This window comes from Moschus berezovskii, chromosome 24 (genome assembly GCF_049115385.1).
Source record: "Moschus berezovskii isolate FMDL1 chromosome 24, NW_MosBer_1.0, whole genome shotgun sequence".
Classification (NCBI taxonomy): Eukaryota; Metazoa; Chordata; class Mammalia; order Artiodactyla; family Moschidae; genus Moschus; species Moschus berezovskii.
In genome coordinates this window covers 8,407,321-8,425,987 of record NC_142483.1, presented here as the reverse complement: position 1 = coordinate 8,425,987, position 18,667 = coordinate 8,407,321, and the positions used below count along the sequence as shown (strand labels likewise).

Below are 18,667 nucleotides of genomic sequence, written 5' to 3'. Positions count from 1 at the left end.
CTTGTAGTGGAGCACAGGGTCTGTAGTGTGCAGGTTCCAGGCGTTGCAGCTCCCACGCTCTAGAGCACAGACTCCATAGTTGTGGCACATGGGCTTAGTTGCTCCGCAGCTTTGGGGATCTTACTGGATGAGGGGTCAAACCCGTGTCTCCTGCATGGGCAGGCGGATTCTTTACCCCTGGACTACCACGTTATTCTTCGAGGGTGAACATTTCTGAAACAAATGGAAAGATAGACATTTAAATTGCAAGTTTTATAACTGAAACTATATTTAAAATTCATTGAGTGGGCTCAGTGACAGAACAGAGATATATTAAGTCAGTTAATTGAAGGTAGAAGGGTAAAACCTATGTATTTGAACAACAGGTTTTTAGAATAAAAGGAAGAAAAATGAAGGGCTCTTCAGGGGCCCGTGGGACAATAAGAAAACGTTTATCTTTCATGTTATCGAAGTCTCAGGAGTGGAGATGGAGTGCAGTAAAAGTGTGTCTGGACATTATAGGAAGAAAGAAAGATGTTTCTTAGGCAGTTGACATGATATTCTACTTAGAAAATCCCAAGGAATGTGCAAAAAAGACTGTGGAACTAATTATTGAGTTCAGCACAAATGCAGGATACAAGAGCAACGTATTGAAATCAGTTATATTTCTTTGTACTAGCGATTAACACGGGGAAACTGAAATTGAAAACAGAACCAGTAAAAAAAAATTGGGTGTAAATCTAACAAAACGTGTACAGCACTTATAGGCTAAAAACAGTAGTGATTAAAGTAATATAATAATGATTAAAGAGGGAGTTCCTGTGAGCGGTTAGGACTCTACGCTTCCGTTGCAGGGGACATGAGTTCGATCTCTGGTCAGGGAATTAAGATCCCATAAGCTGCAATGCTGCCAAGGGAAAAAAAAAATCAAATATTAAATAAATAGAGATATTTTGTTCATAGATTGAAAGACTAAACATAGCAGCAGTGCCAATTCTTCCCAAAATTGATAATGCAAGTTTATTGTAATTCCTATCAAAATTCCAGCAAGATTTTCTTTTAGACATAGACAAGATTACTCTAATATATATATGGAAAGGCAAAGAAGCTAGAAAAGGTAAAACAATTTTGAAGAAGAATAAAATGAGAGGAATCTCTTTACCCATTTCAAGACTTTAGTGCTACAGTCATCAAGACCACGTGGTATTAGGGGAGGGATAGACACATAGATGGTGGCTCAGAGGGTAAAGCATCTGCCTGCAATTCAGGAGACCTGGATTCGATCCCTGGGTTGGGAAGATCCCCTGGAGAAGGAAATGGCAACCCACTCCAGGATTCTTGCCTGGAAAATCCCATGGATGGAGGAGCCTGGTGGGCTACAGTCCATGGATCACAAAGAATCGGACACGACTGAGTGACTTCACTTCAGACACATAGATAAGTAAAACAGTTTAGAAAACCTAAACTATTAGGTTTAGACTCACACAAGTACAGCCAGTTGATTTTTGACTGAATGTTTGTGTCCCCCGCAAGTTCTTATGTTGAAACTCTCAGTGTGATTATATTAGGAAGTCATAGCCTTTTGGGGGATAATTAAGTCGTGAGGGTGGAGTCCTCATGAATGGGATTACCTGCCCTGGTATGAGACCGCAGAGAGCTCTCACTCCCTTTTCTGCCATGTGAAGGCATGGTGAGAAGATGGCCATCTGTGAACCAGATGGCCCTCATCAGAAACTGAACCTGCCAGTGCCTCGACTTGGACTTCCTAGACTCCAGAAGTGTGAGGAGTAAATATTTATTGTTTAAGCCACCCAGTGTATGCTGTTTCTGTTGTAACAACCCAGAGGACTAAGACAGGTGCCAAAGCAGTTCAGTGGAGGAAAGGTGGTCTTTTTAACATTCAGTTTTGCAACAATTGGTTATCCACAGGGAAAAACAAAATGCAAACCTAACCTCACATCTTACACAAAAAAGTAGCTCAAATGTTTCATAGATTTAAGGTGGACTCAGTAAAGAATGGCATGCAATGCAGGAGACACAGGTTTGATCCCTGGTTCCAGAAGATCCCCTGAAGAAGGAAACGGCTGAAGAATTCCATGGGCAGAGAAGCCTGGTGGGCTATAGTCCATGGGGTCGCAGAGAGTCAAACACCACTGAGCCACTAATATACAGCAATTAAAAATTTTAGGAGAAAACATCAGAGAAAAATTTCAGAAGTAAGGCTTGGTGAAGAATTCTTTTTTAAAAATTTATTTTTTATCTATTGTAGCATTTTAATTTTTTTTCTTTTGGCTGTGCTGGATCTTCATTGCTTTGTATGGACTTTGTCTAGTTGCTGCGAGCAGGGGCTACTCTTTGCACAAGCTTCTCATTGCTTCTCGTGGTGGCTTCTCTGGTTGCAGAGCACAGACTCTATAGAGTGAAGACTTCAGTAGTTGCTGTGTGCGGGCTCTAGGGTGCGTGGGCTTCAGTAGTTGTGGCATGTGGGCTCAGTACCTGCTGCTTGCAAGCTCCAGAGCGCTGTCTCAGTGGTTGTGGCCCACCGACTTAGTTGCTTCTCAGCATGTGGGATCTTTTCAGATCAGGGATCAAACCTGTGTTCCCTGCTTTGAAAGGTGGATTCCTACCCACTGCACCACCAAGGAAGTCTGGTGAAGAATTCTTATACATGGCACCTAAAGCATGACCCATAAAGGGGGGAAAAATTGGGTAAATTAAATTCCATCAAAAATTAGAAGCTTTGGCTCTATCATAGAATCTTTGAAAAGAGTTTTTAAGAAGACATGTTACAGATTTGAAGAAAATATTTGTGAACAACATATCTGGCAGGGACTTACATCTAGAATGTCTAGAATATATTATATAAGGAAATCTCAGCAACTCCTAAATACCTAGTGGATCAAAGAAGAAAGTACTTGAGTTAGAAAATACTTTGGAGATGAATGAAAACAAAACAAAAATTCACAAATAAAGAAGCTGTGGGATACAACTAAAGTTGTGTTTAGTGGGAAATTTACAACTGTTAGTGCCCTTATGGCAACCCACTCCAGTGTTCTTGCCTGGAGAATCCCAGGGATGAGGGAGCCTGGTGGGCTTCCGTCTATGGGGTCACACAGAGTCGGACACGACGGAAGTGACTTAGCAGCAGCAGCAGCAGCAGCAGTGCCCTTATTAAGACAGAAAAAACAGATCAGTACCCTTAAGAAACTAGAGAAAGAAGAAAAAGAAGCTACAAAAGAGAAAAATAAACCCAAAACAGAAGGAAGAAAATAATAGAGGCTAGACTATAAACAAATGCAGAGAGACTAGGAAAATAGTGACGTACATAAAAGCAAGAGTTTGTTTTATTAAAAGATCAACAGAGAATAAGAGGAAGCTCAAATAACTGGAATCATTACAGAAAGTGGGGATGGGACAGTACCACCAACCTTCAATAATAATAGTGACTATAATACTATGAACAGCAAATATTATGCTAATAAATTAGATAGCCTCGGTGAAATGGACAAATTTCTGGAAACACACAAACTAGCAAAGTTTATTCAAGAAGAAATAGAAAATCTGAATAGACTTGACAGATAAAGAGATTGAGTTAATAGTTTAAAAACTTCCCACACAGAAGGAAAAAGCCCAAGATCAGATGGCTTCACTAGTAAATTCTGTCAGATCTTTAAAGATTTAACTAATATGATCCAGCAATCGCACTCCTGGGCATACACACCGAGGAAACCAGAATTGAAAGAGACACATGTACTCCAATGTTCATTGCAGCACTGTTTGTAATAGCCAGAACATGGAAGCAACCTAGATGTCCATCTGCAGATGAATGGATAAGAAAGCTTTGGTACATATACACAATGGAGTATTATTCAGCCATTAAAAAGAATACATTTGAATCAGTTCTAATGAGGTGGATGAAACTGGAGCCTATTATCCAGAGTGAAGTAAGCCAGAAAGAAAAACACCAATACAGCATACTAACGCATATATATGGAATTTAGAAAGATGCAAATGATAACCCTGTATACGAGACAGCAAAAGAGACACAGATGTATAGATCAGTCTTTGGGACTCTGTGGGAGAGGGTAAGGGTGGGATGATTTGGGAGAATGTCATTGAAACACGTATGTTGTCATATGTGAAATGAATCACTAGTTCAGGGTCAATGCATGTTACAGGATGCTCGGGGCTGGCATGCGGGGATGACCCAGAGGGAGGTTAAAGGGAGGAGGGAGGTGGGAGGTGGGAGGGGGGTTCAGGAGGGGGAACTTATGTAAACCCGGGGCGAATTCATGTCAATGTATGGCAAAACCAACCAATATAATATTGAAAAATAATTTGCCTCCAATAAAAAATTAATTAATTAAAAAAAAGAAGATTTAACTAGCTTTGACTGGACAGACTTTTGCTGGTAAAGTAGTGTCTGTTTGTTAATGTGCTGTCTAGGTTGGTCATAGCTTTTCTTCCAAGGGAACAAGTGTCTTAATTTCATGGCTGCAGTCACCATCTGCATTGATTTTGGAGCCCCCCAAAATAAAGTCTCTTCACTGTTTCCATTGTTTCCCCATCTACTGACCATGAAGTGATGGGACTGGATGCCATGATATTAGTTTTCTGAATGTTGAGTTTTAAGCCAACTTTTTCACTCCTCTTTCACTTTCATCAAGAGGCTTTTTAGTTCCTCTTCGCTTTCTGCCATAAGTGTGGTATCATCTGCCCATCTGTATCTGAGGTTATTGATATTTCTCTCAGCAATCTTGATTCCAGCTTGTGCTTCATCCAGCCTGGCATTTCACATGATGTTGATGTATTCTGCATAAAAGTTAAATAAGTAGGGTGACGATATATAGCCTTGATATACTCCTTTCCCGATTTGGAACCAGTCTGTTGTTTCATGTCCAGTTCTAACTGTTGCTTCTTGACCTGCATACGGATTTCTCAGGAGGCAGGTAAGGTGGTCTGGTATTCCCATCTCCTGAAGAATTTTCCACAGTTCATTGTGATCCACACAGTCAAAGGCTTTCAATAAAGCAGAAGTAGATGTTTTTCTGGAACTCTCTTGCTTTTTCGATGATCTAGTGAATGTTGGCAATTTGATCTCTTGTTCCTCTGCCTTTTCTAAATCCAGCTGGAACATCTGGAAGTTCATGGATAATGTACCTTTAAGCCTGGCTTGGAGAATTTTGAGCATTACTTTACTAGCATGTGAGATGAGTGCAATTGTGCGGTAGTTTGAACATTCTTTGGCATTGCCTTTCTTTGGGATTAGAATGAAAACTGACCTTTTCTAGTTCTGTGGCCACTGCTGAGTTTTCCAAATTTGCTGGCATATTGAGTGCAGCACTTTCACAGCATGTCTTTTAGGATTTGAAATAGCTCAACTGGAATTCCATCGCCTCCACTAGCTTTGTTCATAGTGATGCTTCCTAAGGCCCACTTGACTTCACATTCCAGGATGTCTGGCTCTAGGTGAGTGATCATACCATTGTGGTTATCTGGGTCATGAAGATCTTTTTTGTACTGTTCTGTGTATTCTTGCCATCTCTTCTTAATATCGTCTGCTTCTGTTGGGTCCACACCATTTCTGCCCTTCTTCGCCCTTCTTCGCATGAAGTTTTCCCTTGGTGTCTTTAATTTTCTTGAAGTCTCTAGTCTTTCGCATTCTATTGTTTTCCTCTGTTTCTTTGCATTGATCACTGAAGAAGGCTTTCTTATCTCTCCTTGCTGTTCTTTGGAACTCTGCATTCAAATGGGTATATCTTTCCTTTTCTCCTTTTCCTGTCACTAGCCAATAGGGAAATGCAAATCAAGATTAAATAAGATACTTATACATGTCTATTAATCCAGCTAAAATAAAGAATAGTAGCAATACCAAATGCTGGTGAGGATGCCAAGAAACGAAGTCCGTCTGGTAGAAGTGTAAAACGGTGTGGATACTCTGGAAAATACGTTGGCAGTCTTAGGTTGTATATAGTACGTTTTATGTTTCCTAGCAGTTTCACTTCTTGGTGTTTATTCCAGAGAAAGGAGATAGTCAGTAAATATTTGTGGTAAGAATAAGAATGATGGGTCCAGTATGGTTGAAATTTAGGGGAGATTCTAAGACTTTTCAACAAATGATCTTGGAAAGCTTTGAGAGAGAGCCTGCAGTCTATGTCGTTTTTTGCACCTCTTTTCCTACTCTCTCCTTGGGGCTTTGACACATTTATTTTTCTTGGTTGAGTGTTTAACTTTTGTGAGTTGGTTGAAGAAAATTTTAAATGCTGAAAGTTTGGTGAATACAGGCACAAAATAGACCATCGTCTCTTTTTTTTAAAAAAATAATGTTCTCTGTTAAACTTGCACGTTTATGATCTGGTCTGGGACAGGTTCAGAATCACGGGCTCAGCAAGCTTGTGACAAGGTGGCACCAGTCTGCCTCCCTAGTCTGCCCTCAGGGGCTCCTCCTGTTCTCTGTGCCCTTTGTCCTCTGAGCCAGTGGGTCTGACTTGATCTGGGCTTGTCTCTCTGTTGACTTCCTCCAGGGCTGTTCTTTGTCCTGGTTCCAGTAGTGTTTTTTCTTTATACATACAGCTCTATAATAACAGAGCCCTTTGTTTTGCTTGTAGCAGGGTCTCCCGTGAAGGCATTGGATGAGATCATTTATATTTTTGTTTAAAGGTCTGCTCAGGGCCCCTGGGCCTCCATCCCTTCTACATATTGTGTCTATTTTTAATTTTTAGAAATTATTTTAAATTACTATTTTTTTATTTTTTTTAATTAAAAAATTTTTTATTGTGTTAAAATATGTATAAGCGTAAAATTTGCCATGTTAACCATTTTTAATTGTGCAATTCAGGGACATTAATTACATCCACAGTGTTGTGCAGCCATCACCATTATCTATTTCTAAAACTTTTCATCACCTCAGAAAGAAGCCGTAATTAGTAACTCCCTGTCCTCTCTGTCCCCAGGCTTCTAGTAACCTCTAATCTGCTGTCTCTACGAATTGTCCTAATCTAGATGTTTCTTATTGGAGAAGGCAATGGCAAGCCACTCCAGTACTCTTGCCTAGAAAATCCCATGGATGGAGGAGCCTGGTAGGCTGCAGTCCGTGGGGTCGCTAAGGGTCGGACACGACTGAGCGACTTCACTTTCACTTTTCACTTTCCACTTTCACACATGGGAGAAGGAAATGGCAACCCACTCCAGTGTTCTTGCCTGGAGAATCCCAGGGACGGGGGAGCCTGGTGGGCTTTCGTCTATGGGGTCACACAGAGTCGGACACGACTGAAGTGACTTAGCAGCAGCAGCAGCAGATGTTTCTTATAAGTGACATCATATAGTTTGTCTCGCTGCATCTGCCTTATTTCATTGAGTGTGTTTGCAGGGTCTGTCCATGTTGCAGTGTATTTCAGAACCGCATTCCTTTCTATGGCTGAGTAACATTCCACTGTATGTGTACATATCACATAAAAACTGTTGTCTCTTTAAATTCAGGAAGCTGAGTTCAGAGTGTAGATTTTCAGCTGAAGAAATTTATGTGTGGGGCAATGTAGGAAAGAGAAAATTTCAGTTCAGGTTGGATAAATTGTGCTTTGGAATAGCTTTGTGTCAAAGTGAACACAGTGGAGGAAAGATGAGTAATTCTCTTGCCAGGTTCAGCTAGGTGGGCTGTGTAATGAACTAGAATTTGGACTTCTTTTTTTTTGTTTGTTTTATGATTTTGTTTTCCGGGTGCCATGAAAATGAACAGTTAATATAAGTAATAAAGATGAATGGGAACTGAAAATGACTAAGATCATGTCAGAAAGACTTGTACTTGCTGCAGAATGGAAGGGAGATGTTTTTGGTTTTTTTTTCTCATATTAGTAATATCAGGTATAAGAGAACAGAAAAGGCCTGAGAAGGAGATTAGGATTAGTAGGGTCACAGTTTCCTGGTGGGCTTGGTTTGGGGACCTTTAAGGGAAGAGATGTGGGGCTTGGCAGAGGACTCAGGTTGGAAAAGCTCCAGCTTGTTCCTGACAGTGTCTTTCCACAGACATGCTTCTCATTAATGTTTGTTTCCCCCTTGGGGCAGGATGGAGGGTTGGGGGCATAGGAGCAGAAAGGTTCCCCAGAGTCCTGGGTTATGCTGGTAGGGAGCCCGGCTGCGGGGTTCTGCTGCGGGCCCTGGCCTGAGACCTTCGTGAGCTCTGAGGCTGCAGGTGAGCCTGGGGAGTGGCTGGGCTCTTGTCAGCAGCTCTGCTACTTGGGCAGAGCTGTCACTCGCTGGCTCCCCTGCCTGCTGCCTTTTGAGTTGACCCACAGAGGGCTCTGTGTCGTGTTTCCTTAGAAGGTTCTTGGAATAACGGATTGCACGCATGCTTGAGGCTTGTGCCTCTGGGAAGGCAGATGGAGTGAATCCCTTCTTGTTAACTGGCTGTGGTGTGACTGCTCCTGCTTCTCTTTTCTGGGCTCACACTTCTGAGGTTGAGGCATCACCTCTTTGGCCTGGGTTTCATCAGTGAGCCAGATCACGCCAAGACACACGTCTGGGCAGGTTCCGTGTAGCACAGATTGGAAAATAACAACACAGAACAGAAGTAGATTTTTTTAAAGAAATATGGTTTTATTTTAATTTATTAATGCAATGGCTGTGCTGGGTCTTTGTTGCTGTACGCTGGCTTTCTTCTGGTTGCAGCGGGTAGGGGCTGCTCTCCAGTTGTGCCGCGCGCTCTCTCCTTGCCGTGGCTTCTGCTGCCGTGGAGCACGGGCTGTCGGCGTGCGCGGCCTTCAGTGGCTGCGGCTCATGGTCTTTAGTGCACGCGCTCAGTGGCTGTGGCCCGTGGGCTTAGTTGCTCCACAGCACGTGAAGTCTTCCCGGACCAGGGATTAAACCTGTGTCCCTTGCATTGGCAGGCAGATTCTTAACCACTGGACCACCAGGGACGTCCAGAAGTAGATTTAAACGTCAGTTTCATTGGAGAGCTCATCCAGGAAAGGAATTCTAGATCTCTGGGCCCTTCTGTTAGAATTTTATATTCTGATTTTTTCGGGTGTGAGTTTCTCTGTTGGGAAGCAATGCACAGACAAAACAGAGATTTAATTGGAAGGATATGGGATGGCCTGAAGGAAGACCTAATGAGTTTTCAGAAAGGACTGGAGCCAGGGCAGCGCAGTGATCTGGGAGCCGGAACCGCTAGGGGAGGATGCAGTACCGCCATGTCCAGTTTTGCTTCTTTTTGTCAGAAGTCAAAGTCCAGGGAGACAGACATGACCAGCCTGGTGGGGGTCAGGGAGGGGACCTTAACTGACAGTCCATGCAGGGCAGATCTTGTGCAGAAAGCTGGTGTTCTGAGTCGCACTGGGCACTGTCACTCGAAGAAGAAGATGGCTTGGGCAGCAGGAGCAGAAGGGACCCTCTGCCCCACATGTTCCCAGAACAACAGGGGACCAGAAGCAGAGACTTCCACCTTGCAGTGTAATGTGTTTTATGTCAGGGGCCTAGGCTTTTTGGTGTTTTTGTGTTGAGGGCTGACCTCACTGAACGTTCTTTATCAGTGAATCACTGTTTGTGCAAGAAGTGTGTTTTTTGAGGGGTCAGTCCTTGAAGGTTTTTCCCAAAGATTTCTCTTGGTTTGGCCTTTGCACAGAGAACAGGGGGGAGGGTTTCCAGAATGTCCATTTGGCTGAGAGCAGCTGAAGGTGATGTCAGTTACACAGGCATGCTCTCCTGTGCCACATGTGAGAACAATGCCCTCCCGAGGGAGTGGCCTTTTTAAGAAAGTGCCTAATGTGGAAGATGGTTGAGAGTTTGTTACTAGAGCTAGAGGGGCAGTTTTTTGGTTTCTTTGCTTAGACTTACTTCAACACTGCCCACAGTCACTAGGAGCTGACCAAGATTACACACGTGTACATGCATGTGTGGGTTGGGGTTGATGTCTCCAGCTCTTGCCTGTACACATCCTGATTATGTCTCCACTTCCCTGCCACCTCCCCTGGGTGCCCTAGAGTTTACAGCGAGGTACTCTTTGCTAATTTGCTTTTCTTCCTTCTTGCCAGGTGTCTGCAAATGGTGTACATTGTCAGTGCCATCCAGCGTGTGCCAGGCTGATCCATGGTCACTTTCCGGGATGGCAGCAAGGTGACTTCAGCTGAGGATGACCCTGACTGAAAGGCTGCGTGAGAAGATATCTCAGGCCTTCTACAACCATGGGCTGTTCTGTGCGTCCTACCCCATCCCCATCATTCTCTTCACGGGGCTCTGCATCTTAGCCTGCTGGTATGTTTCCAAGTTACCCTGGATATGGTGGGCCAGTAGACTTCCTAACCCTGACTGTTGTGTAGACCTTGGACTGTGTCTTTTTACACAGTGGAACTTGAGGCTCATTCCGGCCCACCAGTGGGATGCTCTAGTCCTGGGGTGGAAGCCACTGCACTAAAACAGTCCAGGCTCCCCCTAATTTAGTAAGTCACCAGGTTTATTCATATTATTGAGAATTTCTCAAAATAACGTTGAGGTGTTTCTAAGAAACTGCAGGATAAATAAAAGCGTTATCTTTTTAATTTTCCTTCTCAGCAGTGGTAGCTTCCTTTTGGCATCTGGTTAAGAGCAGGAGCCTTGGAGTGTTGCGAGAACAGTCCATCTCAACAATTCTTGGGATACCATCAATGTTGCAGGCTAATCCCAGGATAGGATTTTCTACACACGGGATTGTCATTGCCTCATGCGGGATCTTTTGTTGCATGGACTCTAGTGTGTGGGCCCAGTAGTTGTAGCGTGCGGGCTCTCTGGTTGTGGCATGTTGACCTTAGTTGTCTTGCAGTATGTGGGATCTTAGGTCCTGGACCAGGGATCAAACTGGTGTCTCCTGCATTGCAAGGTGGATTCTTAACCACCGGATCACCAGGCAACTCCCCCTCTAGTCATTTTCTTGTGTTCATGGGGAGCCTCTTTCTGACCTCTGGTTGATCCCTGGGGCCCGCCATACTCACCAGCACTGTTGTGAGAGCTGTGCCGCCCTCTGTCTGTGTCTGTTGGGCTATCCTAGGGCCCCAGAGAACCCTGAAAGCTGTGGCTATAGAAGGAGAGGCCTGATGTGAGGTGATAACCAGTGGTCCCCTTTGGCTCTCAAACACTGACAAGAAAAGAGCCCACCTCGTTGTCCTTGTCTCTGGGAAGAATTCTGGTTTCCAGATTCATTGCACATCTACTGTTTATAGAAGTTTACATCGCTGTGCTGGAAGAAGGATGGTTCAGGACTGAACTCGCTGTTCAGTTGTTAATGATCCCAAGTTCTTCCTTAATTAGGACAAGGAAAGATGAGCATGTTCATTGAGAATTTCCTGCTGGGTGCTTCAGCAGGTATATAATTAAATGTCTCGTTAATCCTCATAAAAACCTTGGGAAATGGTCCAGTTATATTTCCATTTAAGCAAAGGAAGGATCGAGGGTTAGAGCTTGCCTGGTCTACACAACCAGTGAGCAGGGAACCTGGAGTTCAGATCCAGGCCAGGGATCCTGGTGCCTACACCTGTGGCACTCTGTGCCCCCAGCTCTCCTCACTCTGGCTCAGTGTATTTGTTTAAACTTTGTTAATTTGTGTTGTACATGATAAGATGCTTGTGGCTTTATTCTGCACCTGATGAATTAGGAGTATTCTGAGAACCCAGCTCTTGGTTTTGCTTGTACTCTTTCCTTTAAGTCAATTTACGCATTTCTTTCAGAATCATTCTTTTCTAGTCCTGGCCCGTGTGCTTGGGCAGTGGTTCTTAAAGCTGCGCTAGCATCACAATCACCAGGAGGGCCCGTTAAATGAAACTTCCAGGCTCTACCCCGGAGTTCCTTGTTCGTCAGGTCTGAGTGAAGCCAAGAATGTGCGTCTCTAAACAGCTTCCAAGGCCAGGGGCCTACATGCTGAGAACACTAGACTGTGTGTCTGTCTTGAAAAGTTCTACCACATCTCAGCGAAAAGTATTTTTTATTCTGACTTCTGGAGCAGCAGTTTGTGGTGACACTCATGGTCATTATTGCTCCTATCGCCTTCTGTAGGGGTGGGGGGCGTCCGGCTCCCCTGTCATAAATTCTCACTTCTGTGATAGCCTCTGTGTATGTGCCTTTGCCCCTGGGAGGGTGTTGAGTAACTCCATAATGGATGAACAACCTGAATTAAACTTGTCTTCTCAATGGGCAGTTGAAGAGGTAGTTGTGACTCCCTTTCCACAAGGACAGCTCTAGTACCAGAAAGGAAAGGGTGTTTCCTCTTGCCATTCACCTTCTGAGGATTGGATTTGGCCAGCCGGGTCCAGACAGCTTCCCAGACAGAGAGTGTGTGATGTGGGCAGCAGCTGTGAGTGTAGCTGGGTGCAGCTAGGATTTATCTTTGAATGAATAATTTGATATCACACACGTGTTTCAAAACAAATTGTCCTTGGATGTATGATAGGGGACTCTGGTATGAAAACTTTCTGACCTTTGTGGCTAAGGTCTCGAGTATGGAAGATTCCTTGACTCAGGGTGAATTAGAATGGGGTGGGGGATAGGGGAAGAGGCAAACGTGATAATAACAGTATTTAGCAACTAGTGTAGCCCAGTTGCAGAAGAAAAGCAAAAAGCAAAGGAGAGAGGGAAAGGTATGCTCACCTGAATGCAGAGTTCCCGAGAATAGCAGAGAGACAAGAAGGCCTTCTTCAATGAACAGTGCAGAGAAATAGAGGAAAACAACAGAATGGGGAACGACTACTGATTGCTTCAAGAAAGTCTGAGATATCAAAAAACATTTCATGCAGTGATGGACATAGTAAAAGACAGAAGTGGTTAAGACCTAATAGAAGTAGAAGAGATCAAAAAGAGGTGGCAGGAATACGCATAAGAACTGTACAGAAAAGATCTTATTGACCCGAATAACCACAATGGTGTGATCACTCACCTAGAGCCAGACATCTTGGAGTGTGAAGTCACGTGGGCCTTAAGAAGCACTGCTGCCAGTAAAGTTAGTGGAGATGATGAAGTTCCAGCAGAGTTACTTAAAATCCTAAAAGATGATGCTTTTAAAGTGATCCATTCGGTATGTCAGCAAATTTGGAAAACCCAGCAGTGGCCACAGGACTGGAGAAGGTCAGTCTTCATTCCAATTTCCCAAGAAGGCAGTACTAAAGAATGTTCAAGTTCAGTTCAGTCACTCAGTCGTGTCTGACTTGTGAACCCATGAACCACAGCACGCCAGGCCTCCCTGTCCATCACCACTCCTGGAGTACACCCAAACCCATGTCCATTGAGTCAGTGATGCCATCCAACCATCTCATCCTCTGTCGTCCCCTTCTCCTCCTGCCCTCAATCTTTCCCAGCATCAGGGTCTTTTCAAATGAGTCAACTCTTCGCATCAGGTGGCCAAAGTATTGGAGTTTCAGCTTCAATGTCAGTCTTCCAATGAACCCTCAGGACTGATCTCCTTTAGGATGGACTGGTTGGATCTCCTTGCAGTCCAAGGGACTCTCAAGAGTCTTCTCCAACACCACAGTTCAAAAGCATCAATTCTTCGGCACTCAGCTTTCTTTGTGAATGTTCAAACTACTGGACAATTGCACTTATCTCCCATGCTAGTAATGTTATGCTCAAAATCCTTTAAGCTAGGCTTCAGCAGTACTTGAATCAAGAACTGCCAGATGTACAAGCTGGATTTAAAAAAGGCAGAGGAACTAGAGATCAAATTGCCAACATTCACTGGATCATAGAGAAAGCAAGGGAATTCCAGAAAAACATTTACTTCTGTTTCATTGAGTATGCTAAAGCCTTTGACTGTGTGGATCATGACAAACTGTGGGAAACTCTTCAAGAGATGAGAATACCAGACCATCTTACCTGTCTCCTGAGAAACCTGTATGCAGGTCAAGAAGCAACAGTTAGAACCTTATTTGGAACAACTGACGTTCAAAATAAAGAAAGGAGTACATCAAGGCTGTGCATTGTCACCCTGTTTATTTAACTCATATGCAGAGCACATCATTTGAAATGCTGGGCTGGCTGAGTTACAAGTGGAATCAAGATTGCTGGGAGAAACATCAACAACCTCAGGTATGCAGATGATACAACTAATGGCAGAAGGCAAAAGGAACTAAAGAGCCTCTTGATGAGGGTGAAAGAGGAGAGTGAAAAAGCTGGCTAAAAGTCCGCATTCAAAAAATGAAGATCATGACATTTGCTGCTATGACTGCATGGCAAATAGAAGGGGAAAAGGTGGAAGCAGTGATGCATTTCCTCTTCTTGGGTTCTGAAATCACTGTGGGTGGTGACTGCTACTGTGAAATTAGAAGACAGTTGATTCTTGGAACGAAAGCTATGACAAACCAAGACAGTGTGTTAAAAAGCAGAGACATCACTTTGCCGACAAAGTTCCATATAATCAATGCTATGGTCTTTGCAGTTGACAGGTATGGATGTGAGAGTTGGACCATAAAAGAAGGCAGAGTGCCAAAGAATTGATGCTTTCAAACTGTGGTGCTGGAGAAGAGTCTTGAGAATCCGTTGGACAGCAGGGAGATCATACCAGTCAATCCTAAAGGAAATCAATCCTGAATACTCATTGGAAGGACTGACACTGAAGCTGAAGCTCCAGTACTTTGGCCACCTGATGAGAAGACCTGATTCATTGGAAAAGACCCTGATGCTGGGAAAGACTGAAGGTAGAAGGAGAAGAGGGTGATAGAAGATGAGATGGTTGGATGGCATCACTGATTCAATGGACTTGAACTTGGGCAAACTCCTGGAGATGGTGAGGGACAGGGAAGCCTGGCATGCTGCAGTCCATGGGGTCACAAAGAGTCGGCCACAACTTGGTGACTGAACAGCAGCAGCAGCAGCCCAATTGCAGCCAAGCTGGGCAGACGCCTGTCTTAGAACCCACAGGTGTGTTTGGCTGAACATCAGTCCTGAGAAGCAGATGGGGGACCCTCAGAGTGGGGTTGGGCTGGTGAGAGGGAGTGGAAGACTCGTCTTCACTGAGCACCGGCTTCGTTCTCCAGTGCTTCCACACATGGTATTTCATTTGGTCCCCTGACATCCTTGGAGGAGGTGGTTATTCCCCAGTTCCTTTGCTGCTGATGAAGCTTGTACGGAGAGATAGTAAGTGGTATGTGCTGCAACTGGTAGGTCTGTGTGGTGGATCCACATCTGTGGTTTCTCCACTTCACTGTGGTGACGTGAACTTTATGAAGAACACTTTGGTGCCGATGACTTTCACTGCAGGGAGTCTGCTCCTTGACCAAGAAGCCAGAGAAGGAGAGTCTCAGTTGCAGTGGGCCAGTGGGCCAGGATCTGCCTAGACAGAGGACAGAGAGGCTTTTTGAGGTAGCGGCCCTACATAGTAGACATTGAGGAGAGCACATGCAGTTGAGTTTATTATAGTCACCTCAGTCAAGATGGCTGTAGTATATGCCAAGAACTGTGGCAGACAGTAAGGCCAAACACAGACCCTCCAACAGTCTCAGCCTGAGACAGACAATTGCAGTGCCACTGGATGTTTTTTTTTCTTTTTAGTTTGTGCATTTATTATTATTTTAAAAAATAATTTTTATATGTTTATTTTGGCTGTGCTGGGTCTTCTTGCTGCATGGGCTTTTCTCTAGATGCTGCGAGCGGGGGCTACTCTCCAGTTGTGGTGTGTGGGCATCTCATTGCAGTGGCCTCTCCTGTCACAGAGCATGGGCTCTAGGCACGTGGACTTCAGTAGTGGTGGCGCACAGGTTTAGTTGCCCCTTAGCATGTGGAATGTTCCTGGACCAGAGATCAAACCCACATGTCACGCATTGGAAGGTGGATTTTTACCCACTGAGCCACCAGGGAAGCCCCTGCAGGGTGGATCCTTACCCACTGGACTACCAGGGAAGTTCCTGTAATTTTTGTTTTTAATTGAAGGATAGTTGATTTATCATGTTGTGTCAGTTTCTGCTCTACAGCAAAGTGATTCACTTATCCATGTATTCATACTATTTTTCATATTCTTTCCATTATGGTTTGTTACAGGATATTGAATATTGTTCCCTTTGCTGTAAAGTAGGACCAACTGAGCGACTTTTCACTTTCATGCATTGGAGAAGGAAATGGCAACCCACTCCAGTGTTCCTGCCTGGAGAATCCCAGGGACGGGGGAGCCTGGTGGGCTGCCGTCTGTGGGGTCGCAAAGGGTCAGACATGACTGAAGCGACTTAGCAGCAGCAGCAGGACCTTGTTTTATCTGTTTTTTAATATAATAGTTTGTATTTGCTAATCCTAAACTGTTTATTCATCCTTCCCCGTTCCCCTTTGGTAACTGGTTTTAAATTTCTATGTCTGTTAGTCTGTTTCTGTTTATAAATAAGTTCCTTTGTGTCATATTTTAGCTTCCACATATAAGTGATATCATATAGTACTTGTCTTTCTCTTGCTGACTTCACTTTGTATGATCATCTCTGGGTCCGTCCATGTTGCTGCAAATGGCATTATTTCATTCTTTTTTTATAACTTATATTCCTTTTTTTTAAATATGTGCTGCATCTTCTTTATCCATTCACCTGTCCATGGACATTTAGGTTGTTTCCATGTCTTGGCTATTGTAAGTAGTGCTGCTGTGAACCTAAGAGTGCCTGTTACCGTTTTGAATTAGAGCTTGCTCCAGATGTACTCCCAGGAGTGGGATTGCTGGATCGCATGGAGACTAATCTTTAAGGAACCTCTGTGCTGCTTTCTGTAGTGGCTGTACCAGTTTGGTGGGAATGTCAGTTTTTTCCACATCCTCTTCGGCATTTATTATTTGTAGACAGTTTTACGATGGCCATTCTGACCAGTGTGAGGTGGTACCTCATTGTAGTATTTTTTAAATTTTTATTTATTTTTAACTGGAGGATAATTGCTTTATGATATTGTGTTGGTTTCTGCCATACAGCAACTTGAATCAGCCGTAGGTATATATATATGTCCCCTCCCTCTTGAACCTTCCTCCCACCCCCACATTGTAGTTTTAATTTGCATTTCTGTAATAATTAGTGCTGTCCAGCATCTTTTCATGTGGTTATTGGCCATCTGTATGTCTTCTTTGGAGAAGCGAATAGACAGCTTTTAGTGTTTTCATTAGATGCCCAGGCTCCATTTAACTGCTTACCTGTATTGTACATGGAATGAGAGACTTGTTCAGCTTGATGAAGGGACTGCTGCTCTTGCTCCCTCTGTCTGGCTCTAGCAGCTTCCTGAGCTGTGGGCCTGTTCATCATCACAGGATCACCCTGGGAGCCATGAATGCTCTTTCCTTTGGGAAAATCTGATGAAACTTGTAGCAAGTAGGCACTGTGGCGACAGGTGTCTATTTACATTTCCTAGAGCTAGTTAGGCCACCAGATGCCCGGCAGCAGCCCAGCAAGGCAGAGAGTGCTGTTGCTTGGGCCTGCCGTGGGAAGTGGTGGGTGACCCACGGCGTGAAGGAAGAGTGTCTGGGTGCCAAGCTAGCTGGGTTGCCCTTCCTGTGGGTCAGAGGTTTATGTGGGGGTCAGTGGGTCACTTGTGATTCCATAACCTGCTGCTCGTGGTTACAGAGGGTGAATTTTACCTTGGAGAGCAAGTTGGAATCACAATGAGACCATTCCGAACCTCCTGAAGGAGGCAAATCCTGCAGGGTGTGTGGGTATCCGAGTGCAGACATGACCCTTTCCTCCTCCTTTTTCTCTGGAGCAAAGCAGCCCTTTCAGGCTGAGACTAGATGTCTTGGATGTGGTAGCCTCTGCTCTCAACCTCTCTCTCCCGTGTCTGCCAAGGCTCAGGTTTCCCCACAATCGTCATGGCCCCTTTGCAGGTGGGCACACAGGGGCTTATAGAACAGGCTCCTTTTTGTACCCTTGTGACCACTCTGGACACAATTAGATTCTTTTCTTGAACGAGAAAGAAATCTGAGTAACAGAAGCCGGTCTGCATCTGTGCTTTGGAGAGCCGGGCTGGTTGGCCGAGAACGAAGTCCCAGAGCACCATGCACCTGTGTTCCAAAGCCCAGACGCAGGAGCCGTGGGCCCAGCTACAGCAACTGCTCCTGGGTCCTGTTCAGCACTCCGAAGCCAGAGGCTCCCTCCAAGCAGAAGTTACCACTGGCCCTGCACACGAACTCCGGAAAAGCTCTGAAGGGCTTGGAGGAGATCAAAGGCGCCTTTATCAACCCAGACTTCCTCAAACAGAAGAGAGATCTGGAGGTCTCAGAAGTTTCCCCTTTTAGACTTTCACCACCCCACCCTAGTTCTGTACTGTTCTCCCCTGAGAAGGGAAGAGAGGAAGCATGTCCGACCGCTGGTGTCTCCAGAGGGGAGTCCTGTGCCACATATCTGTGTGCCATCTTTCTGGTTGCTCCTCCTGTGTGTCTTCAGTGTCTGCTGAGCTCCCGTCATAACACCATCATTTATGGGACCCAGTGCAGCATGACGGTGCAGGGCTGTCTCCTCAAAAAGCAGGGGAAAAGTACCATTAAAGGTGCTGGAGTATGCTCAGATGCGAGTGGGTGAAAGGCTTGCTCCTGCCAATCTGATGTGCTGTGGTGCAGCCGGCCTGGGATAAGCCACAGCCCGAAGCTTCACCCAGCTCCAGGACACAGCGAGGTGTGCGCTACTGAACAGCCCTACTGATTTTGGTCGGGTGCCTGTATTCAGCAGCAGCACATGGATACACATGGATACATGGACTGGGAGGGGATGGCCAGATCCTGGGACACAGGTGG

General features: G+C 44.7%; 1 protein-coding gene across 3 annotated transcripts in view; it reads left to right on the top strand.

The window, feature by feature from the left end:
- The window catches only part of SCAP (SREBF chaperone), a 95,161-nt gene that overhangs the window by 38,394 nt on the left and 38,100 nt on the right, over positions 1-18,667 (top strand). For all 3 annotated transcript variants that reach the window (XM_088831830.1, XM_055413699.2, XM_055413698.2), the window contains one exon: positions 10,005-10,224. In XM_088831830.1, coding sequence (XP_088687956.1) covers positions 10,103-10,224 — 122 coding nt within the window. In that variant the 5' untranslated portion in view covers positions 10,005-10,102. The remainder of the gene's footprint in view (positions 1-10,004; positions 10,225-18,667) is intronic.